Below are 19722 nucleotides of genomic sequence, written 5' to 3' on the forward strand. Positions count from 1 at the left end.
CTGTACAAAAAGTTAATCTATCCAGTTGGAGGTATGCTTTCATGCTATGAACTCAAGATAGAGTATTCTTTTCCATTGACTACAGACCATACAAATTATGTATGTAAATCTCTATGCATTCATCTGAGATTATAAACTCAATAGGTAAGTTAAAATGCTTCCTTAGTAAAACAACAATGCAAAGAATTAAATCTGTAGACATAATGCAGGGTAAATCTATTCCAAAGTATTGCTAAAATAAGGGCTATTACCCTAGTTCGACATAAAAAAAGCACCCAACTTCTTCTGTGTGTTCCTAAAGCTCAGGTAACTGCATTGTGCTAAAATCACTACAATGAATAGGAGTATTCTGGCTTAGTACAATGTCAGAACCAAAGCTCCAATTGTGATTCAAAATTCCTTTATATAGTATCAACACAGCAAGTACTGTACTTTTTAGCTGGAACAGTGCACACACAGTGTAGCTGCACCTGTCTATATTCAAAGAGATGTGAATACTGGGTGCATAGTACTATTTAAATTCATACTATTATAACAAATTATTATTGCCAACAGTTGCTAATGCTGCTCATGTATGAAGAGAGATGCCAAGTACATTACATAACCATTCTATCTTGTTTACTCCTCCCACCCATCCCTGTTTCATGGATGAGACAACTGGGTGGATAAATGACTTAAGATCACATAGTAACTGGTAGAACCCTGGAATCAAACCCAGGCCTCTTTGATTCTCAAATCCACGCACTCGTTTCCCTGCATCCCACAATAATTACTACCAATACTAGTGGTAAGAGTGTATATTAGAGAAATTTTTTTTACCACCTGCATGTTAGTATCTGGTTGTAATAACAAAGTTTATTTCTCAGTTCTATGGAACATTTACTACTTGTGTGGTGTAATCTTTACCTAAATCACGTTTGTTCTATTTTCTTTTATGGAAGGTAGAGATGTAATAGTTGTCTTACTGACTTCATGGAATCATAATAAGAATAAATACAGAGTGTACATTTGTGCACTTTTTACTACAAGGGCAAATGTTAGTTGTTGATGATACTGTACTCTTGACCTCATTGGCCAAAAAGATATCAGAAGTGAGAAAGAAGGAAAATCCAAACAACACCAATATTTTGGACTTAAAATAACTTCAAAGAGGCTTGTGTTCTTTCTCCAAGATAAAAGCCATTTTCCATGAGAAGTGTAGACACACCCTACATAGTCAATTCCATGCCAGGATTTTCTAGATGTCTTGTAGAACATCCTTAGTTAACGATCTTATTGTCATTTCAGGCAGGACTGAAAATTAGGGATACGAGCTCTAGATCTTATTCTGATGCTGGGAAGTCACTGGAGCTCTTTGGAACACAACACAGTATAAGCTTGAGGATGACAGGGACTCTGCACCCACAGCCTAAATCAGGGGCCGCTACATAGAAAGTGCTCAAAAATATTGGTTAAATGTATGAATAAACCTCTGTAACTATAAAAGAAGGGTACTGGCATAGATGAGCAGTTTTCAGATGTTTCTTTTGCTATGGAAATCTTTTTTTTCCAGGAAGATCCCCAAATTGCAAAATACAAAACAAATAAAGGCAATGAGCTGAAAAGGAAGCAGCACTATAGCACATAGATGCCTAGACCCTACCAACCGCGGTTTTTCCTTGTGCAGTCAACATTACTCCCCAGCAACTGGGACAACTCTACTAGACAAAGTATGGAAACCACTGATTTGGATGCTGAAGCTCCTTTTGACTCAAATTCTATAAATCTAAATATTGATTTCTATCTTAAACAAGTTAATTATTTCTACATCAAAGAAAGTAAACTAGCTCCTTATTAGAAACAAGCGGCTTAATTAATAAAATATTTATTTTAAATTATTCTAATTTGCTCACCAAATATCCCATGTGCTCTCCTACATTTCCCATCCTCTTCTGCAGTTACCTGGCCCTGGCCAGTGGTCCATGAACTGTAGTGATGTAAGTTCATTCTACCTCCTCCATCCCTCTCTTCCCTAGATATGGCCATGTGCTCCAGAGATCACTACTTCCACATGGAAGAAGGCTACCCAATCCACATGGAACTGTGCAAATAAGCAATAAAGTCTGTTAAGATATGAAGATCTGAAAGCTACTTACAGTAATTTTTTGACAAATATATATTTTAAATTTAATGGACCTATTTAGGCCAAGCTTTAAGTAGATCTTCTAAAATGTACTGCTCTATTTTCCTATGTAAAAAGTCCTCAGACTTAGTGTTTATGAAAGTACACACTTCTAGGGATGAGGTTAAGAAATGGAGGGGTTAGGGTTAAGTATTTTCCAAAAATCATATGCCATAGTTAGCCAAAAACTTATGTCACTGAATTAAAATTCCATCTTGCATATCTTCCACACTGTCTGAAGTTCCAGGTAGATTGTCTTCTTCTTTACAAAAAAATTGGTGGGAGGAAATAGAGCCAAAGTTTTCATAGAATGTTTCCAAAAATGTAGGAAAAAGAAAAATAAATCAGTTCTCAAATGAAGTCATTACCCTCCACAAATCTTAATCATTGCCTCACAGACATTTACAAGTGTTTCATAGGTATATTTATAATTTAGGATTTGGGTGATATTGTCAATCCCCGAAACAGACATATAATCTGGAAACTCTTAAACAATTGCCTTAAATATTCAATTTTGATTATAAATCTTAGGTGTATCCTCATCCTATTAATTGACTTTATGTTTAATCTGTGACTTCCTTTAATTTTTAGGCAGTTAAGGAATATTTACCTTTCCCAAATTTCTTATTTCAAATTTCAGCTAAAATTATTAAGTGGATGCCTTGCCATATTGTCTAATGCCCCTTTCAAGATGGGGAGACCCATTCCTCCACATGTTGCGGATGCTTTAGCTGTCAATACCCCACCCCACCCCATCGAATCTGAAGAGAGCCACCTCTCTCAAGGCCAGGTCCCATTCCCTTGGCAGCATGAGTACAGTGGCTAGCCAATGCAAGATATTATGACCAGTTTCACAGCTCCTGATGGGCTGACTGAGGCTTTCTTATACCTGCACTGCAGCCCAATTTTTCTCCACCCGTCTGCTTCCCTTCCCCTACAGATGTTAATCCTGAAGGCACTCTCTAATGAACTTCTTGCACAAAAATCTCCATCTCAGTATCTGCTTCTGGGACACTTGACCTACAAGAAATCTAAATTACTCTCCAACTACAGGAATGGAAAACAAGTCAAACTAGAGTAGCCCAGCCTTTTCCCATCACATTGTGTTTTCCAGACTGTCCTTCATGGTAAAGAATCTGAAGCAAATCACATCATTCTTTATTCTATATTCCCAAATGCTTTCAAGCTAAAATAAACAGGAGTGGGAGACAGGACAGAAACATGAGCTGAAAAGATGTATACACTGATAACAGTGTGTTCCTTTATGGAGATTTCATATTTGTCTGTATAGGTCCACACACACGTATGTATTTATTATCAAATTGAAAAATTAAAAATGTCTCTCTTTCTAAACATGAAAACCCAAATACAAACTTGAGAATATCTTTGCAACTTTTTAGAAAAAAGAACAACTACAAAATCCTAATCAGGGTTCTCTTTAGGTTGAAAGAAACAGAAACTCAGACTAGCTCAGATCAAGATTACACAGAAAACAAAAAACAAAAAACAAACAAAAAAACAAACAGAAAACAAGACAAAACAAAACCAAAAAAGAAAAAAGGAAAAAAATATTACACACTAAAGTGCTCAGCCAGCCTCAAAGTGACTCATCCTGGGAGGTCAGGATCAAAGATACTTGGTGCCTCGTGGGGTAAAAGGCCTCTCTTATCTGCATGCCCTTGTCAGTCTCTCCCTCTCTGTTGACCCATCTTGCACATGGCCCAACATGGCTTCCTCTGTAGACCAGCAATCATTCCTTTTTCTGGTAAATTCACACTCCTGCTTTCCACCCCAACTATTTCAGACTGTCTTCTTCATGCTCAAATTTCCAACTCCTATCACTCTCAACTTTCACAGAAAAAATAGAAATCATCAGACATTAGGTCCCTCATCTCTCCAGTTACAAACGTATATCCTTTCTCTTTTATTCAAACCACGTGTTCACTATATTCTTTTCATCAAATGTTAAGCATTCTTAAATTTATTCTATTTAAATTCCATTTAAAAGAGGTCCACATTGGACTTACCTCTCATTTCCCTCCAGGCAGCCCCTCATGTCTCTCTTCCCAAATATCCCAAAAGGTCTACCTGTATTGAGGGTATGAATCTTTTTAATCTTTGTTTATTATTTTTTTTTTTATTGAGAGTGAGAGAGAGAGAATGAGCTGGGAAGGGACAGAGAGAGAGAGAGAGAGAGAGAGAACCCCAAGCAGGCTTCATACTCAGCACAGAGCCCAATGTGGGGCTCAACTTCATGACAGCCAGATCACAACCTGAGCCATTACAAGAGTTGGATGTTCAACCAATTGAGCTACCCAGGTGTCCCAAGTGTATGTACTGATTCACCTCTCTCTCACTCTGACCACATCATTCTAGTTCTGGTCTTATCACTTTTTCTGAAGTCACCAGGGATCTTCTTGTTGAATCCAACAACTGAATGCCATAGTTATTTATCAGTCCTCATTGTATTTGATGTCTAAGAATTTCTTTTTTATTAAATTGGATACAATTTACATACAGTGATAGGCACAGATCTTAAGTGTACAGCTTGCTGTATTTTAACAAATGCATACACATTTACAATACACATCCCTACAAAATATAAAACATTTCTGTCCTTCCAACAGATTGCTCCTTTCCCTTTCATGTCAAACTCTCACCCCTGCTATCATACAAAAGAACACCAATCTGATTTCTAACACCATGGATTAACTTTGCCTATTCCAGAGCTCCACATAAATGGAATCACACAGTCTGCAGTATTTGTGTCTGGCTTTTTTATTCAGCATGATGTTTTTGAGGCTTATCTTTGTTGTTCCTATATCAGCAATTTACTCTTGTTTATTGCCGGGCAGTATTTCATTTTTAAATAGTTTTAAAATTCATTAATTTTATGGCTTCTTCTGCTGATGGATATCTGAGCTATTTCCAATTTAGGGCTATTTTGAGGAAGGTCCCTAGAAACATTCCCTTATAAGAGTTTTTGTGAATAAATGTTTTCACTTTTCTTCTATAAACATCTATGAATGGAATTGCTGGGTCATAATGTAGATACACGTTTAGCTTTTTTTTAAAAAATTACCAAATAGTGTTCTAAAGTGGTTGTACTATACTGTGGTCCCATAAACAATGCATAAGGATTCTGTTCCTCATTACTTTCAACAACATTTAATGTTGCCAGTCTTTATTTTGGTCATCCTAGTGAGAATGCCTTTTCCTCCTTGAAATATTCTCTTCACTTTTATTTTCTGTATGATGTCTCCTGGGTTTTATCCTACCATTCTTCATTTGTTTTTCCTAGGTCATTGTCCTCTTTCAACGTTTAAGAAGTTTCCTTAAGATTCATTCTTAGGCCTTCTCCTTCTCTGACTCTAATCACCCATTCTCACCTTTAGTTTCATGGCCACCTATATAGAGATGACTCATAAATTTATATTTCCAACCCATCCTGTCTTCTGTGTTACTGACCTATACCCTGCAAAAGCCAAATGACCAAGACCAAACTTAAGATCTCTCTTCTATCCCTCCAGATGCTCCCAAAACATGCAGCACAAGTCAGAAGTCAACTCATATTCAATCCATCAAAAGAAAATAATTGTGGCTTTTGTTTCCCAAACCTCTCTCAAATCCTAACATTTTACCATCACCATTGAAGTCCTTGCTTCCAATATCTCTCACCAGGACTTCTGCAATAGCCTCTCAGCTAGTCTGTAAACACACATGTCCTAGAGCATCTTCTTCCAAAATGCCCAAGGGAGCAAAATGTATAAAAAAACTTTATAGAAAAAATGTTTTAAGTTTTCAGGTTTGTGGGTGTGAGAGTTTATATGAACAGGTGCATGGATGAGCTGGGAGTTTTCATGGATGTATTTGTGAGTTGCCATTTCCTTTCCATTCCTCCAATTCTTTCTTTGGGTCACTGGCCAGCCATCTAGCTGAATCCAAACCTCCAAATGAGGGGGGACCAAGAAAAACTGTTCTCACATTGAGCAAAAACCAACTGGCTTTTCTAAGTGAAAAAACAAGATATGATATTAATATGTACATAATTCAAAAGCATAGTAGGGAAGGCTATTTGGAATCATAAATAAATTACTACATATTGAAAACATTGTATCTTTCAGAGAATTATTAAAAATTAAACATAAAACGATCACGATTAAGAAGTACTGATAGCTTAAATATAAGTGCAAAAAATATCATTGCAAAGGAAATTTTTAAATAAAATATTTCTTAGTCCCTGGCAATGATCCACTTACTTTGAATAATACTCAATATGACAAAATTCAAAATTAACAAAGTAATTAAAAGTTCCCTTGGAGTTTTCTTTCTTCCTTTTTTAAAACAATTCTCTTTTTCTTAAAGTTTCTTATAACAGCATATACTTTTTTTGAGGGGTGGGGCATAAGTGAGCGAGGCGAAGAGAGAGACAGAATCCCAGGAGGGGTGTGGGAAGGGTGCAGGAAGAGAGAGAGAAAGAGAGAAGCAGGGATCACCCAAAACAGGGCTCATGTTTTACCTAAAGTGGGGCTTGTGTTCACCTAAAGCAGGAATTAAGCTCACCTGATGTGGGAATCAAACTCATGAACCCTGAAATTAAGACCTGAGCTGAATTCAGATGCTTAACAACTGAAGCTCCAAGGGGCCCTACTCTTTTCTTTTTTTAATGTTTATTTTGAGAGAGAGGGAGAGAGAGAGAGCTGTAGAAGGTCAGAGAGAGAGGAAGAGAGAGAGAATCCCAAGCGGCTCCACACTGCCAGTGTAGAGACCAATGCAGGGCTTGAACCCACGAACTGTGAGATCACAATCTGAGCTGAAATCAAGTCGGATGCTTAATCGACTGAGCCACGCAGGCATCCCAAAAGCATATACTCTTATAAAGCCTGCAAATTAAACCAAAACTGAAAAAGAATTTTTTTTTAACTTGACCGTAGTCAAAATGAAGCTATGTACAGACAGTATGACAGTACAAAAACACTGGACCAGAAGATAGAAGACCCAAGTCTTATACCTAACTCTCTCACTAATTAAGATCTCTGGACCTCAATGTTTTCTTCTTAAAAGTGGAGTTGGAATAAATCTTCAGTGGCTAAAATGTTTTATCTTGATTGCCAATTCTCATCAGTTGATAGTCTGGAATACTACACTCATAAAGTTTCTTGAAACATCCAACATTTATCACTGATGCTTTTCTAGGTTCAGGAAGTCATCTGTGCACTGAGTATTTGCCAGCCCTGGACTGGACGGTCTCTAAATTCTTATCCATATCTCAATCCAATCCAGTTATGTTATGTCAAAGACTAGTGCTTTACTGTCCTGGGTATGCAGACTGAAAAATTCAGTTCAACAAGGACTTACTGAGGTCCTCCCATGTATTAGGCACAGTGTTAAGCAATGGAAATGCAAATATGATCAGGAGATACCTGTATTCAAGGAGTTTAACATGTTTAACAAGTTTAAGATGACTTAACCAAGGGGCATTTTTTAATGAAAAATACAATCCAGCACAATACTTTATGCTCATATGCCTATGACCTAATTCTAAATACCAAATCAGAGAACATATATTATGGTTTAAACTGTTACTGAAGTTAGTGATGTTTTAATTCAAAGGAAATGTTTCTATTAAGCATGTCTGTCTAGAGAATTACTTTTTAAAATGTATTATTTACATCATCCCACACTGACATTCAAACATTTTTAAAATGCTGTCCTTCAAAAAGCCATGAATGATAAATTAACAGTACAACAGATCATCTGAAAATTATATTTCAATTTCACCTTGTAATACCTAATATCCAGTATATTCTCCTCATAAGTTCTGGCCAACTCTGGTTCTCACAAGAGCCAAAAACACTCAGCTCACTTTTTTATTTCAGAATCTGCTGATACAATTCCCATGGTTAGCATAATCTTCCCACTGCATCCACCTACTCATACCCTATTGATCCACCCAGCAGCCTTTGGTGATTCCTCCACTCCACATCCTTTGGATTTATTCATTCATTCACACACACACTTTAAAAACTTCAGGCACCTATTACATGCCAGGCACTGGCAAGTAAGAATGATCTTGCTCTCAGGAATATATGCTGTACTGAGGTGAGAACTGCCAAGTGAAAAAGGTTATGAAAAAGATGTACACAGAGAAGAAGTGCAAAAATTAATCTGGGAAGTCTGGGAAGATATATGAGATGAGATGTCACTTGAACTAATTTGAAAGGCTATGTAAAAATGAGATAATTAAGAAGGAAATTCTTGGGGCACTTGGGTGGCTCAGTCAGTTGAACATCTGACTCTTGATTTCAGCTCAGGTCATGATCCTAGGGTGGTGGGATGGAGCCCCTCATCAGGCTCCACTCTGAGTATGGAGCCTGCTTGGGATTCATAGTCTCTCCCTTTCTCTCTCTCTCTTTCTGTCTGTCTCTCTCTCCCCCCACCTCCGCCCCTCCTCCACTTGCAAAAAAAAAGGAAATTCCTGACAGGAAAGCACAGAGGAGTCACAAAGTTGTGAAGTGGCGGTGATACTTTGAGACCCTGTTCGGCAAGGCTATGGCAAGAAGGTGTGTGGGATCAGTGAAAGGAGACAGTAAGCACAGTACAGATTATGAAGTTTAAACTTGACTCTGAAAGCAAAGGGGTTGTATTGAATAGACGTGATCAAATTAATGTTAGAACAACTCCTCTGACAGCAGTGTGAAGATGAGATGGGAGGGGTCTGACTGGTGGCAAGGAATGAATTAGGAAGTTATGGCAGGCAACCCAATGAGTAGTGATGAGTCTACATTAAACTAAAAGCAACTGAATTAGAAAATAAAAGAGAAATTCAAAGAACTCTACAAAGATTGAATCAGAATCAGATTCAACAATGGACTGAATAAGTAGTTGCCCTAAAGATACCACTCAGAAAGACAGGGATTATAAGAAAAGCACTGTGTGTAGGCAGAAGGTCAAGAAAGTTATGATGGGTCACAATTGGTTTGAAGTTCTCAAGGACTATCCATGTAGCGATGTTTAGCAGGTGGTTAGGTACACAAATCCAGAATTTAGTAGAAAATTCTAAGGCAGTAAAATAGATTTGGAAATCATTAACATATAAGTATGATTGAAGCCATGAGTGTGTCTGAGAATGACCAGAAACTGAATATTCAATGGGAGTATAAGGTTGAGAGTAGGACCCATGGGAAGGGCAACATTTGATTATTAACAGAAGATTGATTAGGGATACAGGAAAGTAGAAGACAAATCAGAAGGAAATGGAGTTATAGAAAGAAGAGCAAGAGAGAACTTCAAAAAGTCCTCTACTTCTTATTATAACCACCATTAATTTTGAACTATTTTGTATGGCTTATTTAGCATTTCCCCAAAGTACACATCATAGATTTTAGAATTTGCACTACCTCACCAAGTAAATTATCTGTTACTTGGCCTGGGACTATGAGCTGTTTTTTGGTTTTTCGGTTTTTTGGGGTTTTTTTTTCTGCATACAGACCTCCAAGAACCTTAAACTATGCTGCCTTTATGGAAGCCTGACAGATAGCCACCTGGTAGATTATCAGTCATAGTTTGACTCAATAGGAACTATTACATCTTAGGCTTTTCGGGCTCCAAATACCATGTAATCCCTTTTTGTGCCTGTGCCTTGCACAATACCATCGTTTCAGACTACTATGAAGTTTTTACTCCAGGTTGCTATAAATTAGGTGGTTAGATTTGGCCTACAGTATGTGGACATCTTCATTTTTATTTTTATTTATTTTAGAGAGTGTGTGAGCAGGGGAAAGGGGCAGAGGGAGAGAGACAATCTCAAACAGGCTCCATGCTCTGCATAGAAGGACTCAGTCTCACAACCCTAGGATCATGACTTGAACCAAAATCAAGAGCCAGATGTTCAAATGACTGAGCCACCCAGGCACCCCATGTAGACATCTTTAAATTGAAATATCCAGCTTAATTTATAAAAATACTTCACTATATTCCATTTTTTCCAAATTACATTTTTATGACAATTGTCATGACGATCATGAAGAATATCAAAGCAGAATCTCTTTATAATTTTCACTTTTACCAAAATCTTAATATCTCAAATAAATAAGCCAGCTAATTTCAATTTACCTTTATTTCATATACCAAGACATAAAATACATCAAATTTTTCTCCCACACCCCCCGAAAAAGGGAGGGGGGAGCTGGGAAAGAAGACTTAAGCTCCAGAATATTACAAAACAGAGATAGCTAAGAAAGATAAATCTGCTAAGCTGTATGAAATAGAAAAGGAAAAGCTATTTGGTTATTTTACTTTTGTTTTCATCTCTTTCTAGTAATACACTATATGATCTTTCTGACCTGGATAGAACTTCTAAATGTGCATATATATACTACTTTATATTTAAAGAAACCTGATACATTGATTTATACATTCCTTAGATATTTCATATACCATCTGCCCAATTTTTCTAAAATATAAAACCCCATAAATTGAAAACAAAACAGCCAGCCACCCAAATAAAGACCTTCTCATTGCATTTGTTAAGAGCTGTGTTTAAACAAAACTATAATGTGGCACAGGATGCCTGTGCAATGATCATTTACAACTTTAAAATAACCTGATATTCTTGAGAGTATCAGTAATCTCTGAGAATACTGCTCAAATATTGATCATATTTGAGCACAGAAATGTAAGTGGGTAGCTAATCAAATAGACTACATAAAGTGTGGGAAATACAGCCAGAAAACTCCATCAATTACTACTCCTATACTAGTTCCTATTTGTGAACATGCAGGAGTCCATTAAAAGAAAGCAAACTGTGTAAGATAAATTTATATGACAGTGCAGGTACTTTAATTGGTTTTCCATTCATATATCTTCTCTATGTAAATATAATGGCATCTTCCAAACAATAATTATCTGTATGATGGTGGGAAATACAAAAAAAAATACTAAATAGTATGTAAATCACTAGCAAGGTATTATGTTATATTATATAAAGATAACTGTTTGGTTCATTATAGTTCTTTAAAATAGCTAATATCTAATTAAGCACATTAATTACTTTCAATTTGCATGAAATTACTTTCTGTAACATTACCTGATTTTACAATCTAAACTTCAGAAGAATTACTAAAAAATTGCATTCTGAAATCTATGTAAATGTCTTCTCTAAACTGCAGTCTACTCCTTTGTAAGACCCAAAGGAGAATGCTCATAGAGTCCTGCTGCAGCTGGAATTCAGAGCCACTTTTATTTGAAAAATGTTTTGAAAGTTTAAATTCTACTTTGCCATAAAAGGTAGCATTCCACTGAGACTCCATAAAAGATAACACCTCATTCTCAGCAAAAGCCCTTCCATTTACCATTGACTTTCAAAACAGTATATCTAAAACTTACTTGTATTGTTTATTGAGAAGATATACTTTATGACCATTAATTGCTTGATTTTCTTAAGTTTTAAATGAATAATGGGTCAAGGGAAGCAAAACTTATAAAAAAGACAATAAAATTTATTTTCCATAATGAAATTCAAAATTGACAAATAGGGATACTTTCCATAATTATAGAGTGAAATAGGGATAAGTAGATACTGCTCTGGGCAAACCAACGTGTGCAGCCACTTTCCTTTTAAACAATTCTATTTTTCTCTCTTTTTTAAGTTTATTTATTCATTTTGAGAGAGAAGTAAAAAAGTATGAGTGGGGGAGGGGCAGGGAGAGAGAGGAGAAGGCGAGAATCCCAGGCAAGCTCCGCACTGTCAGTGCAGAGTGCAACACAGGGCTCAAACTCATAAACTGTGAGATCACAATCTGAGTCAAAATCGGACCCTCAACCGATGACTGAGCCACCCAGGTGCCATTCTCTTTTTCTCTTTCAATAAACATTCATGCATACAGGAAGTTTTCACAAGAGAGCAACAGAGGTAGAAAATCTACAGTCAATGAAGAATACTCCCCTCTTGCCATTCACAGAAAACTGACCTAGATCAAAATAAGTGTACACAAACTTAATGTAAGATGTGAGAATATACATACAGAGAACCTAAAGCATCCAGTACAGAATCTTTAAAAATTCCTAAACACCTATAATATAATCTATTATATCATCCAACAATAAAGTGACGTGAAAAAGAAACTACTACTTGACAAGTATACTGCCCCTTATTCAGCTAATTCTGAAAATGAATAATTTATAAAATCCAGTGGCACTAAAATCATCAAGTCTTTTTCTAGTAAAAGATGAAGGAATTATCCTTAACTAATTTCTCTTCACATTTTTGAGTTAAGGTTGCCTTTTAGCTATTTAAGACTATCATTTTGTCCACACCACTTTCTGTGCTACAGACATTTATGAGCTACTTAATGAGAAAAAAAGAAGAATGTAAAGAAGGTAAATACCACCTCAAACCAAGACCTGGACCCATTTTAAGTTGGGTCTCCTTACCAAATTATCCCACTGGTAGCTGCAGGCCTCGCCACACTGTGCTTTTAACATGATACAATGAATGGATTCTTCTATAAGAACTCATCTCCACAGGACCCCTAGCAGCAGCTGCAATAACCACAGGAAAAGATAATCTTGGGATTCTTTTATAGTTTTCCAGACTCGAGATAATAATGGAATCTTTCTTTGATAAGCAACTTCAACTGTAAAGTTTCACTATCATATTTAAGCATCCTAAGTTAGCAGGAAAAGCACTATCAATTCCACTTTACACATAAAGAAACTGAGTCTCAGATGGAATAACTTAGATGGTCTCATCTATAGAAAGTGGTAGTGTTAAGACCAGAATTTAGTCACTGCTCCATCCAACTATTTGATGCTCACCTCCCTTTCTCAAATGGCAGTTTTAAAATGGTAGTAGTAACTACACTAACAAAGGACTCTCTTTATTCTACCCCAATAGCCCAATGCCTGACCCCATTCCAATACCTGAAAAAATGTTCTTACTGTTAAACTGACTATTGTATGATACTTGGTTCAATATAGTCTACATAATAAATACAATTGAAAGCAATAGTGGGGAGAAGAGATAACCTCAAAGTGTAGGAGAATAGTGGGAAAATGCTAAAGTATTAACACCATGAGCAAAAGAGCAAACAGATTAGAAAAGCCCCAGGTGCATATGGGGTTAACCAGTAAGCTGTGGCCAGATCTAGAGGTTAAAGAGAGATGCACTTGGAAAAGGGTAAAAGATGCCACTAGCCATAATGTATTCTTCTCTCCCACCTTTTAGATTAATTCTCTCAGCTCCAGAGTCAAATGTCATAAGCAAAAGGTCAGGAAGGTATCTAGCTAGTGCTGGGAATTTCACTAATACTAGAAAACTAATAGAATACTGACAGAATGAACTTCTCATCAAGAGGTGAGCTTGGAAGGAGGGGGGGGGGGGGGTACNAGATTCTGTGTCTCCCTCTCTCTCTGACCCTCCCCTGCTCATGTTGTGTCTCTCTCAGAAATAAAACATTAAAAGAGAGAGAGAGAGAGAGAGAGAGAGAGATGAGCTCAGGGGAGAGTAACATGTAAAGTATCTAGTGAAATGCCTGACACATGTAATGCATAGAATAAATGTTAGTACCGCCACCACCACCTCCTACCAATAGAACAGAAAAACAAACCCTGTATTATTACCCACGTCTTGATGTACTTTTAAAAAAGACTTGCAAGAGGACTAGTGACTTGGAGTCAATGCACATGAGTTCTGGGTTCTATTACTCTTGTCATGTGCCCTAGGAAAATTTACTTCAACTTGCAGGACCAGCTCTAAAATATCTAACTCATACACAGAACAAAACATAAAAAGCTGTTTAAAAAATATAAACTTGTCCATAAAGAGATATAAAATGCAATATAATGGACTCTATAATCCATGGTACAGCAACCTCATCCATCTGTATGTTCCAGGTGTGGGAGAATAATAATATTATTTCAGGAATTCTTATTTGATATCTCTCCAGGAAGCTTACTGCACAGGTTTAAGACAAATCATTCTCCTCATTTAACAAGTTGAGCAAATAACACTCCCAAGATGTTGTGTTTCTATTCAAGTCAGCAGTAGCACATAGAGCCCACACTGGTTTCCATATTCTATTTCAAATTTAGTAATCTACTTATTTAAATGATGGTGCCTCCTCACTTCTGGTTAAGAAAGAATACATACAAGTTAAAAGAAACTCAAGCCATGTTAGCAAAAATGTGAACTAATGGTTATGTCTCTTTCCCTCCATTCTCTTTGATAACTGCTCATGTCTTTCATTTTTTAAGACTTCCCTTTACTATATTTTCTCCAGAAACATTTGGGAACTCAGTCCTGGGCATGCACATTTACTAAGATAGATTTCTATTGAAAGAAAACTCCAATAGAGTTCATGGTTAACCTTCTCTAAAGTTAACCCTATCCATAAATGGTGTAAAGGAGACTAGCCTCCAAGTAAAATGATGAGTTTTCTTCCCCTTTTCTATTTAACACAACATCTCAAAAATGGTAGACAGTAGCTGATAGGTTAGCAGGGTTTCCTCATTACTCTTTGCCTGCCTCCTTTTCCTTCTTACCCATCCCTGCCTCAGCAACATGAGATAATATTTCTGGGCATGAGATATGAAAATCTTTGCAAACCCCAATGAAAACACGATACCTGCATCCATTGGGTCTCTATCTGCTCTCCTCCCAGATGCCCCATCTACTTTTCCTTTTTCCTCCCACTTGCTAATCAGGGTCTCTCATATTGAGTCTTGTGGATACATTTTAGGCCACAATGTTATAATTGGTTGGAGGGAGAAAAAGGAGGAAGAAAAGCTGCTGTTAACAAGAGTTCTACTTCTATTTTCTTTCTCCTTTCATGAAGGAAGTAGACTTCATGGATGTCTGAAAAGTTAGTGCTAGATAACTTGTTAAGAGAGTGGAGAAGTCTGAAGTCAACACTCTTTATAAACCAATTCATACCATGAGTCGCAGAACTTGTAAGAAAAATAGAACCTCATAGAATCTCTCATTTAATTGTTTTACCCACATTTGGCAGAATGGGTACTAGAACACCCAAAATGGTTGGACCCAAAGTTAATGGTCTTTCCACCAAAGTATTATGCTTTTTATTTTCTTAAAACTGGGGGCAATTCCCTTGCCCTCAATCCACAGGAAAACTCTATTAAGAGTGTAAGTAAAGCTCCAGGCCCTCCTATAATCAGCAGCTGATCTACTAAATCAGCCTAATCTTTTGCAAAACTACTTCTCTGAGGAAAGAGCAGAAATTAATTCAAGGTAAAGGTAGATGAAATGCAAGCTTCTTATTGGTAGGATGACGGTGTAGGGTATGGAAAAGTATTCGAACTTAGAATAAAAGGTCTGGGTTTGAATACTGGTTGGGCCATGTAATGTGAGTCAGCTTAGGGTATTACTGGAACTCTGAGTGTAGAATAAGGATTTGAGGATTATATGACCTGACTTACCTTCTGTGCAGGCTGTTGTGAGAATCCAAATATGCATGTATTAAACTTGAGCATAGTTCAACTATTTGGCATTTGATTCAATACCCACTTAGAATAATGGCCAGCATGAGGTAAATGCTCAATAAATGTTAGTAATTTTATTAAATATTTCAATATGGTTCCCGATTCCTATCCTCAGACCATCCCTTCAACTCTCTGCTTCTATTTTTTCTCTTCTCTTACTATTCTGTAACTCCTTTCTCTATGAAGCTTTTATAAAAAAGGAATAAGATTTTAGATCTAATGAGATCTTCTCTGATTTAGGTCCCAGATAATGCAGTTTTCACCTCATGTAATATATTGGCTCATGGTGTCTGGTGACAGTTACTTGAAAGAGTATTCATTGAGGAAGTTAGGTTTCAAAAAGCCTCCAGAACACACACACACACACACACACACACACCACCCATAAGCCCTATTAAGATTAAGAAAAGACCTCTGATTTGCAGAAAATCAAATCAATTATTAAGAATTATTTGCAGGAGTCAACTATTTCTAGTTACATGGCATGGTTTTTTAAATTAGTGCACTCTGGGGGCGCCTGGGTGGCTTAGTCGGTTAAGCGTCCGACTTTCGCTTAGGTCATGATCTCGCGGTTCGTGGGTTCGAGCCCCGCGTCGGGCTCTGTGCTGACTGCCAGCTCAGAGCTTGGAGCCTATTTCAGAGTCTGTATCTCCCTCTCTCTCTGACCCTCCCCTGCTCACGCTGTCTCTCTCTCCTAGAAATAAATAAAAATATTAAAAAAAATAAATAAATTAGTGCACTCTGTCAATTAAATGAATTATTTTTATGACAAAGTACTTATAATTTTGAGTAAAGCTTTCCGAAATCTTGAGGTAAAAGTCAGTTTGATTATTCTTTTCCATTTACACACATTTAAAGATATTATCAAGAACAGATTCGGGTAGTAATTTATAATCAAGGCTGATGAAACTATACAAATATGTTTTAATTGGTATTTTGTAATCTTTCTTTGGCATATTCACCTATCCGTTTTCTATCTTCTATCAATGCCTTACATACTTGTACACATTAGTAAGAGAGTGAGAACATGCACACTGGGTAGCTCAAGGTGATGGTTCTACAGTGTTGAACAAAAGTGAATTTTAAGTCTAACTGCTCTTACCAGAACTTTACCTTTGCAGGGCCTGTTGTGAAAAGAATTTCTCAGATATGTGATATGATGGACCAAGCATCACTGTAAGAACTTATCTCTAATTTCACAAATACAGTACTTCAATGCCCTGTGAAAAGCATCATGTTTTCCAATCTATTTTTATTCAAAGTTTAGGAAAGGCCACCACCTATGACTGTGTCATTAAGTTCCCACATATGTATGTCATCTGAATAGCCTCTACAATCACCAGTTTTTAAGACATAAAGTGCCCTCTAGAAGAAAGTACAGCACTGTTCCACTAATTGCAGACAATATGACACACTTACATGGCAGCAAACTGGGATTCCAAAACACTCACCAGTCTGCCACTGTACAAAAGGCCAAGACATTAACAGAGGAGGCTGATTGATAAAGTTAATGCAGAGGTCTGGGATTATAGAGGGCTGTTGTATAACAGCATCACATACTGCGATATTCTGTGAATCTTTGCAATAAAGGAACAATAGTTGCAAGCCAGTGCGAAGCAGTCACAGGAACAGCAGCGGGAAAGATGTTTTAGACATGAGCATTAGACGGTGTTCTTCATTTTTATTTGTCCATATGAGCCCATACATTCTTATCATGCTATCCTTAGGCAGCTTGCAGATTTGGAATTCTGTCCTAAAACTCGCCCTTTCCCACTTAAAACCTCTCACTCTCCACCATCCTAAAACAGCCAACAAAGAAGTGATGGCCACTACTTGCACTATGCCTTCCCCTTCCTAGTCAGACACCATTGAGCAGCAGTTCATGTTTTCCACTGGCTGCTGGAGGCCTCCATCCACCTGCTATCTGCAGTGAACACCAAAAGGGACAGTAGCAACCTGTAAATCCTGACCAGCATAAAAAAGATGTCTGGGACAGGTGGCAGGGACTGCAACCAGTGAGGACAGACAGACTGACAACCAGACAGACAAACAGCAGCACCATCAGACACAATCCATTACTTCCAGTCTCAGAAGAGGGGAAGCCTGCAGCACCAGGATGCCATTGTTGCATTAGGGACAGGCAGCAGATTAACAAGGGTTCTGCCCCCCTTGAGCCAGCAGGCTTAAAGTATTTGTCTTTTGGAGGACAAGGAGCCCAGAATCCAGAAACCTGCTGCTCTTTATAGAACAAGGCCAGCTCTGGCCTTCCGAGTTCATGGACCCTTTGAGTCTACAATGAAAGGGCAGGAATGACTGGATTTCTACTCTTTTGCTGTGACCCAGCACCCACAGTACTTGCTCAATATCCCCCTCTCCCATCTCGGTGGCAGTTACATTTGTGGGGACCCAGCAGTCTGGGAATGCAGCCTCCCTCCCTTCCTTTCCTTCCAGGCACTGCTGCACTGAGATGAAGCAGAGGAAACCTTCAGTGGCAGCATCTTCTCTTCAAGAGGCAGTCCTTTGGGGTGGGGGGAAGGCCCTGATGGGTGTGCTCTGTGCCTGGGTGTCACGCCTGTTCCCTCCCTGCCCCATTTTTGCTCTCAGCTAACTCCAGATGCAACAGGTTCCCTTTGGCTTTTCATGCCAATCCTCTGCCCCCAGATACACCTTCTGGTCTAAACGGGAGACACCAACGAATTAGTCCCACTCAGGGTCTCCAAATTCCTTTACCCCCAAGTTGAAAACTTTCTTGAATACAAGAAGACCTCCCAAGGGAAGGCAAGATTGAAGTCCCCTTCAGCTCCACTCTGTGGGTGATGCTAAGGAGCAAGGAAAACCCAGCCTGGATGCCAGTACCTTGTAAGCAGTTTTGTTTGAGTCTCTGATAAGCAGTAGCACAGGCAGTGTCACACACCCCTGCACCACCAGCAACAAGCCCCCTCCCCTCCCCAGACAGGGGGAAACGAGGCACTAGACAGAGAACCTTCCAAGGGCTGATAGTCTTTAAGGAAGGGGGTGATGTGTGCACATATTCGATCCCCTATTGTACTGCTTCCACCAGAAACTGAGCAGGCCCCAGAGGTCTCTTGGAAACGAGTAAAGAGGAACCTCTATTTTATTCAGGCCAGGGTCCCCATCAGCTTCTCCCATTATTTAAAACTTTGTCTTGCCAATGGCATTGTATATGGGTAAGAAAATGTGTCTTCACACAGGTATTCTGTGAAGAAGACTGTGACTAAAAGATTAAAGAGAAGCTGGGGAGGCAGGTTACCAAAGATGGCAACTGCCCAAAAAAGACCCAATCTTGATCTGGAGATGAATGAGTACCAAAATGAACACTCAAATAAACATTTTCTTATATAAATACTGGCACCCTTCACTGGGGTAACCCCAACCTCCTGAACAACTCCAGAAAGAGAAGAGGAGCTGTTCTCAGCACCTCTTCATGCATCCCACCTCCCTTCTTCCACTCATCCCCTGGCCCTTAACCTGTTCCCAGCCCGGGGCCCTTCCATCTGGGCGGCATCAGCTCTTCTCAGTTTCTGCATACCCCACCCTCAGGGTGGTCCCTCTCCACCCAATCCTCCTCTGCACCCCAGCCTCAAGCCACCCTCTCCTGGCTCCTGGGCTCCCCGCTCGGTGGCATCCCCTCCTTCCTCCTGTCCCCCTAACCTCTTCCCTGCTCAAACCCTGCCCCCCCGCCCCCNTCAGGGGTGGCTTACTTGAGCATGGCTTCTTCTTTTTCCTCTTCTTCCTTCTGCCGGTCCATCACTGCCATGATAATGTTCCTCTCCTCTTCGGTCAGGTGGCTCAGGTCGGGCAGCTCTTGCATGGGGGGAGGCACCGTGGGTGGGCGAGGACCGCGGGGCCCCACCGCCGAGGACATTTTCGTGGCCTGCCCGCCCCCTCTTCTGGCTCCCCGGCTCTCACCTTTCGGATTCACGCCCAGCAGCTGCGCCCCTGCTTCTCCTCACAGAGGAGCCCTCCTGGCGGCGGCAGCAGGAGGAGGAGCGGCGGCGGCGGCAGCAGCAGAGCCGGGAAGAGAGAGAACCCAGGCTTCC

General features: G+C 38.9%; 1 protein-coding gene across 1 annotated transcript in view; it reads right to left on the reverse strand.

Moving 5' to 3' along the window:
- Positions 1-19547, reverse strand: part of RIMS1 (regulating synaptic membrane exocytosis 1) — a 478148-nt gene extending 458601 nt beyond the window's left edge. The window contains 1 exon segment of the mRNA XM_077767235.1: positions 19384-19547. Coding sequence (XP_077623361.1) covers positions 19384-19547 — 164 coding nt within the window.
- Between the last annotated feature and the right edge of the window lie 175 nt (positions 19548-19722).

The sequence above is a fragment of the Crocuta crocuta genome, unplaced genomic scaffold, assembly GCF_008692635.1.
Source record: "Crocuta crocuta isolate KB4526 unplaced genomic scaffold, BGI_CrCroc_1.0 scaffold518, whole genome shotgun sequence".
Taxonomy (NCBI): domain Eukaryota; kingdom Metazoa; phylum Chordata; class Mammalia; order Carnivora; family Hyaenidae; genus Crocuta; species Crocuta crocuta.